Genomic DNA, 21,298 nt, shown 5'->3' on the forward strand with positions numbered 1-21,298 from the left:
ACCTTATTCAAGTGGTGAACAAGTTAGAAAGATTTTAAGAAGTTTACCCACTTTATGACAACCAAAAGTTGTTGCTCTTGAATACGGAGATCTCGACAAACTATCATATGATGAATTTCGTGGAGATCTTATAGCCTTTGAGGAAACCCATCTCAAAAATCATGACCATGAAGAGATGAAAAAGAGTGTTGCTTCTAAGTCAACTACTGCTGAGTCTAAAAGTGAAGACGAAGAAGAAGGAGACAAACATCAAGATGATATTGCACTATTTTCTAGAGTTGTCTCTAACACGACGCGAAGAAGCAAGAAAAATGGAAGAGGCAAATCAAGTTCTAGAAAAGGTAATAAAATAAGTGAGAAGAAAAATAATGATAGAAAATGCTATGAATGCGAAGATTATGGTCACATCCAAGCCAACTGTCCAGAACTAAGAAGGAAACTATCCAAGGGCAATCGGAAGAGAAAATCTTCCAGCGTATAGAGTGATGAATATATGCCAGATAAAAATCATAGTGGAGCTGCCAACCTTTGTTTCATGGCACGAAGTGAGACAAGTGAGAAAAGAAAATCTTTTGGTGCCTGGAGTGATAAAGATATATCAGACAATGATCATGAGGAATCTACAAGCAACTGCTTCATGGCCCCAAGTGAAACAAGTGAGGTAAGATCTCATGATTGTGATAAATGTAATGAACTTCAAAATATCGTAGAACAGGCTTTAGAAGATATGAGAAAAATTCTTGATGAGCTCAAGAAGACTAAACGGGAGAAGAAAAACTTAGAGACCCAACTTGAAGAATATAACAAGTTGAAAAAGGAAAAGGAAGAGTGGGATATTCTACTCGAAGAATATCAGGTTGAAAATGACTTACTTCAAGAAGAAAATACGGAATTTCACAAATAGATGAATAGTTTGCACAAATCTTCACATCACCATTTTGATCGACCGAACAAGCGGGCTCATTTTCTTAATAACTCCAAGTTGACTGACAAGGGATCTACTAGTAGAGGCCCTACTTCAAACAAGTCGACTAAGGCACCTGCAGGTAAATACTCGACTTCTTTTGTTACATGCCACTACTGTGGTAATTTTGGACATAAGGCATTTGCATGTAATTATGCCAAAAGTTGTGTTAGATCAAAATTTATTTGGAGACCTAAACAGTTATATGTATCTCCAATTATACAAGCTACTAACTATGAAGGACCCAAAAAGGTTTGGGCACTAAAAATAAACTAATTTGTTTTGCAGGAATTTCTAAGTCCAGCCATAAAAAGGATCAAAGATGTTTGCATATAGGCTGATCGAGGAACACGCTTAAAGATGCTTCAAAGTTATTACATATTCAATAGAGGATGAAGGAAATACGACGTATGATCTAAAAGAGTGACTGGTATAGCTAAGGTTTATTCAAGTTTTTCTCGTTGCATTAGGTGATACATATCCAGCTATTGGTTTAATAAAGTATAGCCTAGTATATGTATATTAGTCACCTATATACACTTCGAGTTCACTAGCTACTTCACATTGATATTCTATTTGGTATTATTTTTTATCCATGACTTAGAGACTTTAAATAGCTTGAGTGCATATCTTGCATGAACCATGCCATTTGCATAGATATTAGGACAGGCAAGCATGCGATTATATTGATATCGTACAAACTTGACTCATGCCTATATGCGTCTTAGATTATTCTTGAAGTGAATTATTTGTATAATATTTACTTTCTTGGTAAGAATACTAATACTTCACTCAAGACCAAGAAAGTTATTTAACTTTGAGGCCACTTCTGTACATGAAACATTTTGGGCAATACTCAAAAGCTTGAAGACGAAAGGTATGTATCTCTATTATTGAAGATTATTCGCTTTAATTAGGTTATGTTATGGATCTATATTAGAGGACACCTTATGTGGATATAGAAGGAAGAAAAATCAAGTGTTGATTATTTCTATTTTTTGTTGCAAATGCTTTCCCCCACCATGGTAAGGAATCGGCAAGATTCATTATATCCTTTTAGCATTTCTCTACTAATAATTCTTCAATATTTGGAATAGTAATTGTAAAGTCGTCTCTACACGGTTTTTTTTGACTAACATCTCTTTAAGTAATCTTGTGAATAAGGATGAAGGGCATATTTTGAGAACAAGCAATAAGCCAATAAGGGTACATTTGCACAAGCTGGATAAGGAATATTTGTGATAAGCATAATGAGTTCGAACTGAAAGAATTTGAATGAATTGAAGTGTGAGAATTTTATTACCAAGTCAAGTGAGCTACTATCACTGACATTCATTCACGGGCAAGATGAAAATGGTAAGGTTGTGAATAACAGGGGTAATCTTATAGCTCAAGATTTCACAACAAGAAGGTTTGTTTCCTCGTTGAAATTATTGTTATAAAGTATCTTTGTGGGCATCTTACAGAGTTTTTAAATATTTTTAATACGTTTTACATGGCTTTATAATTGAAAGATTTCTTTAAAACATCCCATAATATTAAGAATTTCTAACAATGTTCATGTAACCAATTTGTTTTATAATCATCTCTAAGAGTTAGTTTATGTTCTTTTCAAATTAATCTTTTTTAAAAAGGCATGATTGTGGGATTATAGCTACACACAGTTATTTTGATGATACTAACGGGAAGTTGTATCAAGAATTTCGTAGAGTTTGCAAGGTGATTGAATTTGAGAGTATAAGGGATAATTAACCTTCCTCTTCAAATCTCAAATAATACAAAGCAAGAAGGAAGTTCGTTCATAAAGCCAAGCATTCAAGAAAACTATTCCAGAGGCTTGATTTAGAACTTCATAGTACATGAGTAATTCTGTGAACCGTCTACTTCTCTAACCAAAGAGAAATATGCCAAAGGTAAGGTAACATGGAAGCATGTCCTGAGGATATTGAGACACTTTTGGTCACGACCCAAAATCTCACCCGTCGTGATGGCGCCTATCTCGATACTAGGCAAGCCGTTAATGTCACTAAACCATAATTTTTTTTATGTCTGAAAATATAATATTTAAATACAATACAAAATCTCCCAAATACAAATACAAACACTCCCCAAAACCTGATGTCACTGAGTACATGAGCATCTATACATTACAAATCTTAAAAATACGGTCTATAATAGTCTGAGACCAAATACAGAAAACAAAGAGATAGGGAAGGAGAGACAAGGTCTACGAAATATAGCAGCTACCTCTGAATCACCGAAAAATCAACTGAATCAACGCCCTTTGTGTCCGGGTTCACCTGGATCTGCACACGAAGTGCAGGGTGTAATATGAGTACAACCAACTCAGTAAGTAACAATAATAAATAAGAACTGAAAGTAGTGACGAGCTTCACAGATAAGTTCATTTCCAGTAATCCCAACAAAGAATAGACATGCTATCAAATCTGGCAATTTAATGTCAAATCAATTTTTATACAGTTCCTGTTCATGTAATCAGTATATCAATAATTTTTCAGAAATTTCACAACAATGACAGATAGCAACTAAATGCAACAACAATTGGAATTCAAGTACAACCTCTCAGAGCAACAATCACTCACTGGGCTCCAAGCCCTCATCACTCTCTGGGCTCCCAGCCCTCATCACTCACTCAATGGGTACCCGCGCTCACTGGGGGTGTACAGACTCCGGAGGGGCTCCTACAGCCCAAGCGCTATAATCTACACGGACAACTCACATGCTGCACGGACAACTCACGTGCCATAGTATAAATATCTGGATCCGCACAACCAACTCACGTGTTGCATGGCCAACTCACGTGTCATAGTATAATATAAAGATCCGCACGGCCAACTCACGTGCTATAGTATAATATAAGGATACGCACGGCCAACTCACGTACTATAGTATCAATATCTCACATTCAGGCTCTTGGCCTCACTCAGTCATAAATCTCTCCAGTCTCTCGGGCTCTCAATAATCATGAAATCAGCCCAAACAACAATGATATGATGTATTAATAATAATAACAGAGACTGAGAAAAAATATGTAAGTAAAAACTGAGACTGAGTACATATAGCATTTAGCAGGCAATTCAACAAGTACGCGACCTCTGTGGGTCCCAACAGTACTATCACATAGCCTAAGCATGATTTCTAACATGGTTTACAGTCAAATTTTATCAACACATAGAGAGCATATAGCTAACAACAAATTATTCAACTTTACAGTTTTTCGGGACGGACCAAGTCACAATCCCCTCGGTGCACGCCCGTCACCTAGCATGTGCATCACCTCCAAAATAATCGCATGATATCAAAATCTGGGGTTTCATACCCTCAGAACCAGATTTAAAACTGTTATTTACTTCAAGCCGTGAAATTCTTATTCCGCAATGTCCTTTCCTCGTGAATTGATCTCCAAACGCCTCGAATCTGGCCATAAATAATTCGTTTCAGTCAATAAAATTCATTGGAATTAATTCCATAAGAAAATAATAATTTTCCAAAAAAATCCAAAAATTAGCTCAAAAATCGCACGTGGGGCCCATATCTCGGAACTCGATAAAAGTTATAAAATCCGGAAGCTCATTCAACCACGAGTCTAACCATACCAATTTTACTAAAATCCGACCCCAACTCGACCCTCAAATCTTCAATTTAAACCAAGAGGGTTTTTAATTTTTCCCAACTCAATTCACCAATTAAATGATTAAAACAATCATGAATTCGGGTAAGTTAACCAATATTGAGTTAAGAATACTTATCCCGTTGTTTCCTCTTAAAATCACCCAAAATCGCCTCAAATCCGAGCTCCAAATCGTCAAAAATTAAAAATGGGACAAAATTCCATTGTCAGAACTTAAACTCACTGCCCAGGCTTTTCTTCTTCGCGAACGCAGTCAGTGCCTCGCATTTGCGAAGCAAAAAATAGCTCTTGTCCAAATTCCTCCTTCGCGAACGCGACATCACCCTCGCGTTCGTGAAGCACAAAAATGCCTCTGCCTCAATGTCTTCTACGCGAACGCGTTCAACCCCTCGCGAACGCGATGATTCGTTCTCCCTCACTACGCGAACGCGACACCCCCTACGTGAACGCGTATACCAATTGCCTGGGGTCCTCAGCTGCTTCCTCTCTTCTTCGCGAACGCGTAACACCTCTCGCCTTCACGATGTACACCCAGTCCACCCTTCGCGAACGCGTGCTTCTCTTCGCGAACGCGAAGAGCAAATATTGCCAGCCTCTCAGTTCCTCTTCGCACACGCGAGGCTCCATTCGCGAACGCGCTGAAGGAAACCAGATGGTGCATAAGAAAAATTCCAACAGAGTTCCAAGTTAAAAATTCAACCCGTTACTCATCCGAAACTCACCCGAGCCCTTCGGGACCTCGACCAAATATACCAACAAGTCCTAAAACATCATACGGACTTAGTCGAATCTTCAAATCATCTCAAACAACGCTAAAATCATGAATTACACCCAAATTCAAGCCTAATGAACTTTAAAATTTTTAATTTCTACAAACGACTCCGGAACCTATCAATTCACGTCCGATTGACCTCAAATTTGCACACAAGTCATAAATGACATAACAGAGGTATTCTAATTTTTATAATCGGATTCCGACCCCGATATCAAAAAGTCAACCCCCCGATCAAACTTCTCAAAAATTAAACTTTTGGCATTTCAAGCCTAATTCCTCTACGGACCTCCAAATAATATTTCGGACACGATCCTAAGCCCAAAATCACCATACGGAGCTATTGAAATCATCAAAATTCAAATCTGAGGTCGTTTATATATAAGTCCATATCCGGTCCACTTTTCTAACTTAAATTTTTAATTATGAGACTAAGTGTCTCATTTCACTTCGAGTTCCTTCCGAACCCGAACCAACTAACCCGATAAGTCATAAATCAATTGTAAGATATAAATTAAGCAGTAAATAAGGGAAAGGAGTTACAATATTCAAAATGACCGGCCGAGTCGTTACACTTTCTCATTTCAGAAAAGAAATTAGTATCATTCTCGTGTATCCTTTTGTGGTAAAAATAATTCATAATCATCTTACCTCTTTTGTGATTATCATTTATGTGTTTCAATGCATAGGTTGAAGTTTGCCTAAGATTCTGATCATTTACAAATATTTTCAGCCTACTAATTTGTTTTACTATACCTAATACTTGAAAAGTTTTACTCAAATGGTTGTTAAAACTTTTCTCTGTTAATATGGTCTAGTGACTCAAAATATTCTCTACCATTATATGTCCCTTAAACATTTGAAATCATCTTTTGGTCCACCTAAAGTGCATGTGTAATTTATTATGTTTCATATATGCTCTCAAGTACTTGTGTCAAATCATTTTGTCAACTTGATATTTTAAAAGTATTTAATTTCTCTAATTACTTATATAAATCTTAGATGCGTACGGATAATAGTTCTCAGTTGTGTACTAGTTTTGATAATTGAAATGGTCATGTGGTCTCACGCTACTTGATGGGTCTTATGGAAAATGTTAAGATTTGATTAGTTGTTATTCTGTTCTCTTGCTTAATAAGTATACCCTTTTGATGATTACAAAAGGGGAGAAAATAATATGTACAAAAGTTCGAAAACTCAGGTAGAATGTATGGAGACAGGGGGAGCATAACCGAGGAATGCATAGAGTGAGAAGGAGTTCACACTTGATGTACTACAAGCATTTCGAGAAGATGACTTCAAGGAAGTAAACAGTTTATCTAACTTATTCCATTACTGTCTTTAATTAAGTCTTTGATTAAATTTTCTTATTTTGTACTCAATGGTTTGCCATCATCAAAAAGGGAGAGATTGTTAGCTTCAAGGTTTCACGTATTAATTTTGATGATAACAAACCAACACAATTATTAATCAAAGAATATTTACTTGTGGTAATCTTATTTTTGTACAGGTTTATTCAAGAAAGAAGATGCTGGTAAAGATCCAAACAAATATGGGAAAGAGAATATCATGTGAAGAATTTATCAAAGAAGATTATTTTCAGAGATTTAATCTCCAAGCATCATAGAAGAAATAATATTTGAAAGTGAATTTCAAATATTGAATGGCTTACTACAATATCAGAAGAAGAATCTACGAAAATTATGGATGAAAAGTTTTTCAACATCTTGAAAGGAAAGTTGCTAGAATCATGGAGAAGATCTATCATTTTGTGGAAGAAAAATACTACATAGAAAAGATACTACAAGACCAAGGAAGAATATATTTTCTATGGAAAGAAAATATATTATGAATGTAGTACAATCTATATTATGGAAAGAGATTATTTTCCCATATCAAGAAAGGAAACCTTCAATATAATAGGAGAAGAATATATTTTCTATGGAAAGAAAATATCTATATTATGGAAGATTATTTTCCAAGATCAAGAAAGGAATATTTTTAATAGGAGTTCAAAGATGCAACTATTATTTATGAGAAAATATTCTTACTACATTACCTCTTTGGTATGAAAAGAGAATAATGTATGGAAATAAGTTTGAGTTCCATATAAAGAATGACTATTGCTCTTATGGAAATTCATGAATATTGAATCAAGACTATGGAAGGTTGAAGAACGATGCACGTGGAGATGCAGCAGAAATTAATTATGAAATGCAAGATTTTCTAAAGAAGATCAACCAAGATATTGCATCCAAATAAAGAGAAAATATTCTCTACCATAAAAGGAAAAGAATCCTCTACACAAGGATTCTCATGCTGGTACTCAATGAAGACTAGAGGCGGATTCAGGATTTGAAACTTATGGGTTCTTATCGTAATTTTAAATTAATATGTAATAATATCTGGGTTCACAGTTAGATATTTATAAATATTTAGTAAAATTCTTAATATAAATACAGGGTCTACGCAAAAGTTATTGGGTTCCCGAGAACTTGTAGCCAATGCTCTAGGTCCGCCCTGATGAAGACTTTACATATTCAAGAAAGGAAAGTGGAGACAATTAAGATCTGTCCAAATACAAAAAGTCAAACAAGGAAAGGAAATCAATAATTGCAAAGATGCCTATGGTATATCCATCTTCAAAGGAGTGCCAAGTCAACATACTATCCATATTCATACAAGTGCCGGAGCTGCAAATTATGGAAACAAATAAAGGAGCAACGGTCAAATTCCCTTGGGTTATGCAATAGCCAGAACAAGTTGAAAGGGCTATAAATATACAAGCTATATGAAAGAAAAAAGGGCGCAATCTTCTATACAATTGTCTACCCAACTACAAGTTCTTTGTTCTACTCTTAACAAGCATTGTAATTCACTTTTAAATTTACGGTGTACAAAAAGAGAGAGAAGAGAGACAGAAAAATATTGAAGAGGCAGTATGTCTGAGACGTTGTGTCATTGTTTGTTTCTTGGTGAGCGATCGAAAACCAAAGGGTCGTTGTTGGTGAGCGAGTAAAAACCAACCTTTGTTCGTTGTTGTGAGCGAGTGAAAACCAACCCTGTAAACGTTGGTGGTGAACGTTGAAAATCACACAAGCTGTACTTAACCAAAATTACAAAGAGCTCAAGAGATAACATCCTTGCAACCCAAGGAGACTGGATTAGGATATCACATTGGTTTCGAACCAGTATAAAATTCCTGGTGTCATTTATTTTACTGCTCTCATATTTTATTATACACCTTACTGTTTGTTGTGAGTAGTATCTGGTTAAATTGAAGTACTAACAGTTTTGGTGCAGGCTATCTCCGCATAAGTCGACTAGGTCTGAAAAGTAGTCGACTAGAAATTTAAAAAGGCTACAATTCACCCCCTCTTGTACTTTCAGAAACTTTTTCAATTATGGAGTATAATAGTATTTGAAGAATTGCCTTCTTCTAACACCTGTTTTTTTGTTGAGAAACTGAAAATATTTATTCATTAAAAGCTAAGTCATAACAGTCATTTGATCCATTGGATCATTACATACTAACGATAGGCCTTGCATGGCACTGAGGTTACCAAGCTTAGCTAATTGTCTACATACATTAACAGACACGAACTTCATTTAAACTTCACCAGCTTTGTCCGCCAGCATCCCGGTCGTGACATAAGGTGGTGGGATAGCTAGACGACTAAGTTTATTGATATTTATATGCCTTGATGCTTCTTTGGCCAAAAGATGTGCTACTTTGTTCCCTTGACGGAAGTTATGTCTGATCACCAACATGGCCATTCTGGATATCAACCACCTGCAATTATTAATAAGAGTGTTATGAGTGGCATTGCCATGGTTTATGAAATTAATTACCTGGGTTGCATCTGTTTCCACTTCAAGTGGATAAAGGTTTTATTCTCATGCTAGTTGAAGGCCATGGAAGAGAGTCTGTAGTTCTGTGTCGATGGGTGATTTAGAAAGGGTTTTCATTTGAAAGCCCATCACCCAGTCCCATTGTTATTTCTAAATACGCCTCCAATTCCACCGTGTGTCTCACCATTTTTGAAGGCTCCATCTATGTTGAGTTTATATCATCCCCTAGGTGACCTTATCCAGCTAATTTGGATGGGAATGCGTTTAGTAAGGTTGCTAGGTTCAGAGCCAGGACATCTTTGGCATATCCACCAGCAACGCCTTTGGCATGATAGGTAGGCAGCATATCTTGATCCATCGGTAGCAGAGCCACCGAGTGAATGACCTTAACGATCGTTTTAGAAGTAGCGCTCGGAGAATGAGGCTGCATTCTATCACAGAACAATCCCGGGGACTATGAGCAACTTGTTCGCGAAAATTTCAATTCTGCCTCTTGCTCTGTCATTAATTCGTATTCTATAGCTTGGTTTAAAGCAAAATTTAGCGAAACAACCCTAGTTGTGTTATTAATGTTATTATTATTCCTCTTAATCCAGATGTTCCAAATGATGAAAGGGAAAAGGGTATTCCAGTGGATTAGCTTAGAAGGTATGCTAGGGTTTAGGTTTCTAATAGTGTCGAGCCAGTGACCATCACTATTGAATATAGAGCTAGTATTAATACCGATGTCACGCCCTTCTTCTAACACTTATATTGTCTATATAGGTCAATATTCTTCTATATATTTTTCTCCCTAACACAATCATATGTTGTGACAAAAGGGATTCTAAAAATGATATATATCGCAGTTCAAATTTTTGAAGGGCATAACATTTCAGCTGAAAATTAACAGGTAATAATACATGTAGGTAAATCAAAGTACAAACAAATGGTTGTATATTTGTTCATAGCCACCATCTAAAGTTCTACCTCTATTACACAATCTATTTACAGTCACAGGCTCTCACCTTATACATTTGTGTTGAAACAACAAGGTAGTAAGCTCAAATACCACAAACATAGTGCAGACACTCGTTCCTTTTTCAACTCCCATTCTGAATATTACTAAAACAACGTACCAGATAGGTATTTAACTTCAGCAGCTCGTCAAAACGAGAACACGCCTAAGCCATTTCACTTGCTATGAGACTCCCAACATATTAAGAAGCATGACCAATAATATAAAGACTACCAGAAATATAGGCATCACGTATTGCTTCATCCTTTTAACTGAAATCATGTTTCTCAGCCATCTTCCTGAACTAGTTGTGCTCACTCCGATTTTATTCTTTTTGGTAGCTTCATACATTCTGGATCCCTCTACTGGACACACCACTACTTTTACTAGTCTGAGTCTTCGATTAGCGGTGCCCTGGAAAGGAGCCACACCGGACATCGCAGCTTGAGCTTCATGAGTTGATATAGAGGATTCAGGCCTACTGGGGACCATGGAAATAGGTTGGGCGTTCAATGAAGAATCATCTAGCTTAATGATATCATCTTTCATTATATCAGCAAACCAGTCCTCTTCACCATCACAATCCTGGAATTCCACACAGCTGTATATTAGGACCCAAAACAAGAAATGGCTTGGCACTCAAGCATATGCCATCAGATGATGTTGTGTTTTCATCTAATATCTTCATTTTCTGAAAGAAACTATGTTAATATATGGAAAGGGTCAACACCACAGAAAAGTAACACATTAATGAAAGAGCAACAGAAAAATGGCCGTAAAACCAAAACCTTGAAGTGGCCAGAGGAATCGTGCTGAGAGAACTCTTTAGTTGGTTTATCAGATTCTGATCCAGAGTCAATCTGCTCAACCGAATGGGAATAAAAACTGCTACTCCCTTCCTTTGAACAACAGCAATCCCCTATAGTGACCAATTCCAAGCTGCCCAATTGTCCTGCTCCAGACTGAGTGGTTGCACAAGCGATAGCAGCCAGTTGATTTCTTGGGGTGTCATTCAAATGAAACTCACTATTCTTCCGGAGGCGGCAGACAACCATAGAATCCTGTATAACACATCAGACCGAACACTCAAAGCACTTTATTGATGCAGAGGATTGACATATTTTCAGCAAGTGGTTTATTGCAGCAAACAAACTATCTCATTGAGCGAAACAAGGTGAAATACAATATGTGCAATATAAATCTCCAGAGCGAATAAAGTGATAACATAATTGAATTTCGGTAACCTATCAAGACCTGGTGAAGGCTTCTGCAATGGGATGAATTAGATTGAATCAAGAAAGAACAATTATGGCGTAGACATGCCACCAAGTCTTACACCTAACAGTTAAACAGAAGTAGCTCGAAGTGAATCTTCTATCTTGAATCATATCATCACTCAAATATCACATAATACAGTTGAACATTCCAGGTAAATATATTTATATTTGTTTATTTAAGTTCTTAACAGTATGCAAAATGAATATGACTGTATCGGACATTATAGTATCTTATGTGATGGCCTACCACAAATAAAACTATTTGTTTCTACAAGTTTCTTTTCAGTTGCTATAGTCAGTAAGAGCAGGTTATAGAGCATCCTTGAGCAACCGCTATATTGACAACACATCCCTTCTTTTTTCTCACTTCTGATAAACTATAATTGAGCAAACCATTCAGCATTAAATAACAAAATAAACTATCAATGCTAAAATTTAGGATGATATGCATATACGAACAACATATTCTACTCAACAAACAACTAACAGTAGGTAGTTGAATTTTCCGTTGTAGCTGAAAAGGTTGGAAGTTCATCACACGAGGTTGGTGGGTCACTAACCGATAGGCCAGAGCTCTTAAGTACCTGATAATTAGTGCTTCCGCTCATGCAATATTCATGCATTATCCAGTGTGTCCTCTGTCCTTTAGGTGCTCGACCAGTGTGGAACACCAGAGTTCTCTTTGTGCCCATGATATTCGAACCAGATTTCACATTACGTTCTTTTCCTGTGGCCTTCCAGTAACCAGATTCAGTTGCCCTTTTACTTTGAGATCCGTTTGGATACTTCCTTCCACGAGGAGAAAAGAAGAACCATTCATTATCTGATTGAATGACGGATTTAGCTGGTAACATGTAAAATAGGGATTGATCAATTAATAGAAAGTAATTAGCAAAGACAGTCAAATGAATATCTTTTGGGGGTGAAGCTGCTGGAAGGTGGTAACATAAAGTATGCTTCTCATAATTTCCGAGCGCCTTTCTAAAACGGAGGACAAAATCAGCTAGATAATATTTACAATAATCTTCTACTCTACGCTGTATGGTGATGACCTATATTATGATGATTAGCTTTGCATATCCAAACCATCAAAATATCAAGGCATGTGACCAATGGCAATCAAATAAGGTTGAAGAACACGAGACAGAAAATATGTAAGGCCTCCATATTGGGGACAGATGGTAGACATCCTAAGCGCCTTTTAAATTAAGCATTTAACTATAGAAGCAAATAAGAACATACTCAAAATGATAGGATTTACAGGTTCTAAAAAGTATTTTAGGAAAATCTAGGTCAAAGGAAAACTCATTTGGTTAAATATTACCTAAAATGCAGAGGAAGGGCAGTCAACACATCAAAACTAAATAATCTATGACTACAAATAGAGAGCGTAAAAAGCCAATAGTTACTCTATAAAGTTTGACCAAGATATTAATCATTCAGAGAAGTAATTCATGAAGAAAATCATGCTAAAAAAGTGCCTCTGCAAGCAATAAAAATTCAAAATCTGATTATTGGAAGGCCAATAGTGCCTGGACCAGGAAACTGCCAAGATTCTAGATTTCAACCTATGCTCTAAATTTGCCATAGACCTAAGTGGTAATACATCTAAATATGTCATACTTTTTTCATGACCTTATTTCTAACTTGACCAGATGTACGCAGGGGATCCTATTCTCTTTCACAGTTGAAGATCCAACCTCAATGCCATCTGAGCTTTATTTTCCACTTGCTGCAGTACAATAAGAGAGGCCATGTAAATGACCTTATTTTCTATATAAGTTCTAAAGTTTCAGGAACAGATAGAAGTAACAGATAGAAGACCAAGCATAAGAAATCATCCTTACCAACCCAAAAGAGGGTAAAAGTTCATAGACTCTTATATCATCTTCTGCTACTAGGAGAAGGGATGACCAGGATTCAGGACCATTCTCTCTTACTCTTTGGAACTGTGAAATTCAGTTTCCAAACTCCATTTTTCTCGTGCAACTGCAGCCGATTTAAATATGATGGTATAACTACCCAGCCTTCCAAATATGTCATTCTATTGTCTACATATTTTTTCGGTAACTATCATTACATTGTCTTCATTCAGTGTGAAACTTTAGCAGTTCTCCTCTAGTAGAACTTACTCAGCTGTTTTAGACAGCAGCTCACTTGTCATAAAATAGATTCCATATTGAATCAATAATAGATAAACCCAAAAGCATAGATGTTTTGAAGGGAAATTTTTTATCTTTTGGTAAGTATAGATATCTTAGTAATCCTTATTTGTTGGATAGAAAATGAATACTGTAAATGGCATAGATCTTACAGTGGACTTGCTATACTTAGAAGGAGACAAGTCCATTCTTTTGTACTTCTTTACTACCTTGGTACTGAATCTTAATAAAATCCTGTAAAAATATGTTCAAGCAATAAATCTACTTAGTTTAGATTTCTAACCCCTATGACATGACTTCATTTAAAAGCACTCTTAACATGATTGCTTTTATGACAACAAAAAAAAAACAAGAGATTCTTCCCTTTTTTCCTTAGAGATTCTTCACTTTCAATCACGAATATAGCGTAATCAGCGTAAAGAGTTGAAGAAGTTGACACGTGGAAAATATCCTAGAGGAGGTTATTCCTTTCTTTTCTCTTTTTTGTGTAGATGTGCTTTCCTATTAGTTTCGCCAATGTAAGAATAGAACACCTTTGAAGACAAGGAATATATGAGCATCAATGCCCTCTATTCTAAGGTACTCAAAACAAGGAAAAAAGGAGCAGTCTAGTTAGGGAAAAAAAAGAATCCGATATAGAATATACTGCAGAAACAATCACATTACTAGGAATAGAAAGGAAAAATAGAAAAAAAGGAAGTAATGAAAAGAAATGTAATCAAAAGGAATAAAAACTAAGGTAAGTCAAAAATAAGAGCAAATCCCAGAGGAAGAACACAGGGCATCTAGAATCATTCCTACAACCTTAATACTTGAGAAGCACTTTAAAGCTTCAAACTTTGCGAAAAATCTTGAAAAACATATAATTACTGCAATCCACCTCTGAGCCTTCGACCCCCAAAAAAGAATTTGAACCCAGAAAAAATGCAAAGTAAGATAGAAAACAGTGCACATAAAAAATTCTCTCTCTAGACTCATTTCCATTTTCCTGGAATAAATACGTATCATATGTATACATTTTAACCATTACAGATTAGAAACTCATAACTTATTTTCACTCAATCAATCAACTATGTCTCTATCCCAAATTGGTCGAGGTTAGCTATATGAATATATCCATTTTGCTCTATACTTAAGAACTCATCATAGTTAGACTGTTTTAACTTGGCCTTTAACTTAGCATAACCTTCCTCATTTATCCAAATTCGCAACACGCTAAACTTTGCCAAGCTCGAATAGGCAGAGTTCAAACAAGCTAATCATTATAAACATATTCAAGAGTCAATACTTCCTTTCACCTAATTTTTGCTTAACTTAAAAACACATTAATATGCAACAGGGAGAAACAATTAGTGAGTGCTAACAAGCAATATCAATGTTAATTATGTAACAGTCAATGTGAGCCTATCTCTGCTCCCACTTTGGCGACAGGTTTATGAATTATGATGGTCAGTGGCCACCCACCACCTATCGTATATAAATATATATAATAATAATACACACACACATATCATGTGTTAATACTAAAAAAGGAGGTACCTGGTAAATCCCAAGGTTCATGTTTCCAAATCTCAACCTCAGAAATAACTTCAACACACTTATCAGACCCCTCAAGTTTCTTTTTCAAGTAATATGAAATTAGTTCTTCGTCCGTCGGTGAAAACCTGAAACCAGGAAACATTGATGACGCTGTTGCTATTGAAATTTCCACATTATTATTTCTGGCTGTTCTACTGTTCTCATTTCTTGAACCTGATACATGCCCATCCTCCATAATAACTCAATACAATAAAAAATAAAACTGAAAACTTTACACCACCTTTCTTCTCTTTTTCCTCTCTTTGTAAATATACGTAAAAAGGGTGTTGGAATCTCTGAGGAAAAAGAAGAGAATCAATCAAAAAGGAGGCAAACGCTGGCTTCCTTAGCTTGTAGGTCTGTACATGCTTGGTTTTGAGTCAGCTGCTTTTCTTTTCTGGGGAAAGGAGTGGGCACGGACGATTCACGTGGTGAGTGGACACGTGTCGCTGCTTTACGTAATAGAAAGTTGCATGCATGGGCCCCATGTATTGATGACGTGGAAGCCACACTGCAAGTCCCCTTTTTTTGTTTTGGTCTGAAATATATTCAACGAATCTGATCCGAAAGTCTAAACTAAACGTATGGGTGAAACTTGAATGTTTAGCTTATTCCCAAAAAATGAGATATGGTTTTGTGTTATAAAATAAGCGAAGTAACGTAAACACAAGTATAGAGAGAAATTGATATATTAATTAAAATCTTAAATTTATGTATATAAAGTGAAATCTCCTTTATTTATAGAAGGAAAGAAGTTTCTATGTAAGCTGCTTTTAAGTTGTTACTGTATCAAATATAAATAATTTTTTATCGGGGTAATATTTATCCATAACGGAATACCGAAAGAATAAGCTTACTGTATCAGATATAGATAATCTTCTATCGGGGATAATATTTATCCATACGGAGTACCGAAAGGATAAGCTCATTATATCAGATATAGATAATCTTCTACCGGGGTGATGTTTATCCATAACGGAGTACCGAAAGGATAAGCTCATTGTACCAGATATAGATAATCTTCTACCGGGGGTGACGTTTATCCATACCGGAGTACCGAAAGGATAAGTTTCTTCAGAAAGCTTATTTCCAATAGAATACTAAATAGATAAGCATATTTACGGCGGAGTCTTATATAGATAAGCTTTTTCAGGAAGCTTATTTACAACGAAGTACTAAATGAACATCCATAATATAATATATTTATAACACTCCCCCTTGGATGTTCATTAAAAGATAATGTGCCTCATTAAAATCTTACTGGAAAAAAACCCGTGGAAAAAAATCCTAGTGAAGGAAAAAGAGTACACATATTTAGTAATACGCATAACTAGTTGTCTCATTAAAAACTTTATAAGAAAAACCCTGTGAAAAAACCTTAGTAAGGAAAAAAAAGTATAGCGCGTATTTTATTCCCCTGATAAAAACCTTGTTTCAAATATTTGAGTCTCCGCATTCCAATCTTGTATATCATCTTCTCAAAAGTTGAAGTTGGCAAAAATTTAGTGAATAAATCTGCCGGATTGTCACTTGAACAGATTTGTTGCACATCAATGTCATCATTTTTCTGAAGATCATGTGTGTAGAATAATTTTGATAAAATGTGCTTTGTTCTATCTCCTTTTATAAATCCTCCCTTTAATTGGGCTATGCATGCAGCATTGTCTTCGTATAAAATTGTGCATCTTTTATCACATTCCAAACCATATTTTTCTTGAATAAAATGAATCATTGATCTCAACCATATGCATTCCCTACTTCCTTCATGAATAGCTATTATCTCAGCATGATTTGAAAAAGTATCAACAATATATTGCTTTGTGGAGCGCCATGATATGATAGTACCTCCACATGTAAACACGTACCCGATTTGAGATCGAGCTTTATGTGGATCAGATAAATAACCTGCATCTGCATAACCAACAAGATCTGCACTACCTTTGTTAGAATAAAATAAACACATATCAAGTGTTCCCTTTAAATATCGCAATATATGCTTAATCCCGTTCCAATGTCTACATGTAGGAGAAGAGCTATATCTTACTAGTAAATTAACAGAAAATGTTATGTCAGGCCTTGTAGCATTAGCAAGATACATAAGTGCACTAATTGCACTAAGATAAGGTATTTCGGGACCAAGGAGTTCCTCATCCTCTTCTGGAGGTCAGAACAAATCCTTATTCACTTCAAGTGATCGAACAATCATTGGTGTACTCAATAGGTGCGCTTTGTCCATATAAAAGCATTTTAAGACCCTTTCTGTATAGGCAGATTGATGGATAAAGATCCCGTATGCTAAATGCTCAATTTGCAGACCAAGACAAAGTTTTGTCTTTCTAAGATCTTTCATCTCAAATTCTTTCTTAAGATATTCAATTGCCTTTTGGAGCTCTTCTAGAGTTCCAACAAGATTTATGTCATCAACATAAACGGCAAGTATAACAAATTCTGATGTCATTTTCTTTATAAAAATACATGGACAAATAACATGATTTATGTAACCCTCTTTCAACAAATATTCACTAAGACGATTATACCACATATGCCCAGATTGCTTTAAACTGTACAAAGACCTTTGTAATATAATTGAATACATTTCCCGAGATTTTGAATTTGCTTCAGGAATTTTAAATCCTATCGGGAATTTTCATATAAATTTCATTATCAAGTGAACCGAACAGATAAGCTGTAACTACACCCATTAGATATATTTCAAGCTTTTCATGTAGTTCTAAACTGATGAGATATCGAAATATTATGGCATCCATAACAGGTGAATATGTTTCATCAAAATCGACTCCAGGTCGTTGTGAGAATCCTTGTGCGACTAGGCGAGCTTTGAATCTTTCAATTTCATATTTATCATTCCTTTCTCGCACAAAAACTCATTTATGATCAACTGGTTTTATACCAGCATATGTTTGGACTACTGGTCCAAAGACCTCTCTTTTATCAAGTGCGTTCAATTCTGATTGAATTGCCTCTTGCCATTTTGGACAATCAGATCTTTGTCGACATTCTTCGACGGATCGGGGTTCAAGATCCTCACTATCTTGCTTAATGTTAAGTGCAACATTATATGCAAAAATATTATCCACCACTATTTCAGATCGATTTAAATTAATCCCTTCACCAGTAGAACTTATTAAAATTTTCTCACTCACTTGAGTCTCGGGTTCATTGATTTCTTCAGGAATCTCAGTACTAATCAGATCTTGGGTCTCTTCAGGGTATCCGTTCATAGTATCGTTTTGATCATTTGTCGATTTTCTTTTTCGAGAAATTCGATCCTTAGAACCCAAAGGCCTACCCCGCTTCAGGCTTGCTTAAGGTTCACTAGCTCTCATATTAGTAGATGGTCCTGCTGGGACATCAATTCAGATAGGTACATTCTCTGCAGGGATATGTGACTTAGTTATCCTTTTCAAATCAGTAAACGCGTCAGGCATTTGATTTGCTATATTTTGTAAATGGATGATATTCTGGACCTCCTTATTACATATAGGGGTACGTGGATCAAAATGGGATAATGATAATGATGAAACTTTCCACACAATTTCTCTTTTGATTTCCTTTTTCTATCCCCCTAATTGTGGGAGTGTTATAAACATATTATATTATGGATGTTCATTTAGTACTCTGTTGTAAATAAGTTTCCTAAAAATGCTTATCTATATGAGACTTCGCCGTAAATATATTTATCTATTTAGTACTGTATTGGAAATAAGCCTCCTGAAGAAGCTTATCCTTTCGGTACTCCGTTATGGATAAATATTACCTCTGGTAGAAGATTATTTATATCTGGTACAATGAGCTTATCCTTTCGGTACTCCGTTATGGATAAACATCACCCCCGATAGAAGATTATCTATATCTAGTACAATGAGCTTATCCTTTCGATACTTCATAATGGATAAACATCACCCTCGATAGAAGATTATCTATATCTGGTACAATGAGCTTATCTTTTCGGTACTCCGTTATGGATAAACATCACCCCCGGTAGAAGATTATCTATATCTGGTGTAGTAGCAGCTTACAAGTTGTTGACATCACCCCAGATAGAAGATTATCTATATCTGGTACAATGAGTTTATCCTTTCGGTACTCCGTTATGGAAAAACATCACCCCCGGTAGAAAATTATCTATATCTGGTACAATGAGCTTATCCTTTCGGTACTCCGTTATGGATAAGCTCATTGTACCAGATATAGATAATCTTCTACAGGGGATGATGTTTATCCATAATGGAGTACTTAAAGGATAAACTTCTTTATGAGGCTTATTTCCAATAGAGTACTAAATAGATAAACATATTTACGATGGAGTCCTATATAGATAAGCTTCTTCGGGAAGCTTATTTACAACGAGATACTAAATGAACATTCATAATATATCTATAAAAGATATAGATATAGAAGAAAGGAAGTTGTTGTATAAGCTGCTTCTGCAAGTTGCTGTGTAAACTGCTTGTAAGCTGCTACTGTACCAGATATAGATAATCTTCTACCTGGGTAATATTTATCCATATCGGAGTACCGAAAGGATAAGCTCATTGTACCAGATATAGATAATCTTCTACCGGGGTGATGTTTATCCATAACGTAGTATTGAAAGAATAAGCTCATTATACCAGATATAGATAATCTTCTACCGGGGGTGATGTTTATCCATAACGGAGTACCGAAAGGATAAGCTCATTGTATCAGATATAGATAATCTTCTACTGGGTTGATATTTATCCATAACGGAGTACCGAAAGGATAAGCTTCTTCAGGAGGCTTATTTCCAATAGAGTACTAAATAGATAAACATACTATGTTATAGATAAACATCACCCCCGGTAGAAGATTACCCATATATGTAATCAGGAGGTCAAGAAGATCATCCATTTACAAAATATAGCAAATCAAATGCCAGACCCGTTTACTTATTTGAAAAGGATAACTAAGTCACATATCCCTGCAGAGAATGTGCCTATCCGAATTGATGTCCCAGCAGGACCATCTACTAGCATGAGAGCTAGTGAACCTAAAACACGCCTGAAGCATGGTAGGCCTTTGGGTTCTAAGGATCGAAATGGGATAATGATGAAACTTTCCACACAATTTCTCTTTTGATTTCCTTTTTCTCTCCCCTAATTGTGGGAAATTTGTTTCATCAAACCGACAATCTGCAAATCGAGCAGTAAATAAATCTCCCGTCAATGGTTCAAGATAGCGAATAATAGAGGGTAATTCAAACCCAGCATATATTACTAACCTCTCTGTGGGCCCATCTTACTGTACTGTGGTGGTGCCACTGGCACATATACAGCACATCCAAAAATTCATATATTGGCAATATCTAGTTCATGACCAAAAACTAATTGTGACGGAGAATATTTATTATAATGTGTCGGTATGAGATAGATAAGTGATGTTGCATGCAAGATAGCATGGCCCCTAACAGTAGTGGGCAATTTTATTTTCATAAGTAGTGGTCTTGCTATCAATTGCAGGCGTTTAATAAATGACTCTGCAAGGCCATTTTGAGTATCAACATAAGCTATAGGATGTTCAACCTTTATCCCAACTGATAGACAATAATCATCAAAATCTTGAGATGAGAATTCTCCAGCATTAACAAGGCAAATAGCCTTTATAGGATAATCTGGGAATTGTGCCCTTAATCGAATTATTTGGGCTAATAGCTTTGCAAACGCCAGGTTGTGAGATGATAGTAGGCACACATGAGATCATCTTGAAGATGCATCTATTAGAACCATAAAATATCTAAACAACCCACTTGGTAGGTGAATAGGTCCATATATATCCCATGTATATGTTCTAAAAAGGCAGGGGATTCAATGCCAACCTTCAGTGGTGATGGTCTAGTGATCATTTTGCCTTGATAACAAGCATCACAAGAAAATTCATTATTTGTAAGAATCTTCAGGTTCTTTAATGGATGCCCACTCGAATTTTCAGTAATTCGTCTCATCATTATTGATTCAGGATGGCCCAAACGGCTATGCCAAAGCACAAAAATATTTGAATCAGTA

The 21,298-nt window shown here is 35.9% G+C and overlaps 1 protein-coding gene across 1 annotated transcript; it reads right to left on the reverse strand.

Annotated features, from left to right (window-relative positions):
• Positions 1-10,112: 10,112 nt before the first annotated feature.
• LOC107767422 (NAC domain-containing protein 89) lies at positions 10,113-15,631 on the reverse strand. The gene is made up of 4 exons (XM_016586432.2): positions 15,216-15,631; positions 12,099-12,358; positions 11,026-11,298; positions 10,113-10,822 (listed from the first exon to the last, which is right to left on the reverse strand). The coding sequence occupies exons 1-4, from the start codon at positions 15,448-15,450 to the stop codon at positions 10,421-10,423; spliced, it is 1,170 nt and encodes a 389-aa protein (XP_016441918.1). The 5' UTR covers positions 15,451-15,631; the 3' UTR covers positions 10,113-10,420.
• Between the last annotated feature and the right edge of the window lie 5,667 nt (positions 15,632-21,298).

Source organism: Nicotiana tabacum, chromosome 22 (genome assembly GCF_000715075.1).
Source record: "Nicotiana tabacum cultivar K326 chromosome 22, ASM71507v2, whole genome shotgun sequence".
NCBI lineage: Eukaryota > Viridiplantae > Streptophyta > Magnoliopsida > Solanales > Solanaceae > Nicotiana > Nicotiana tabacum.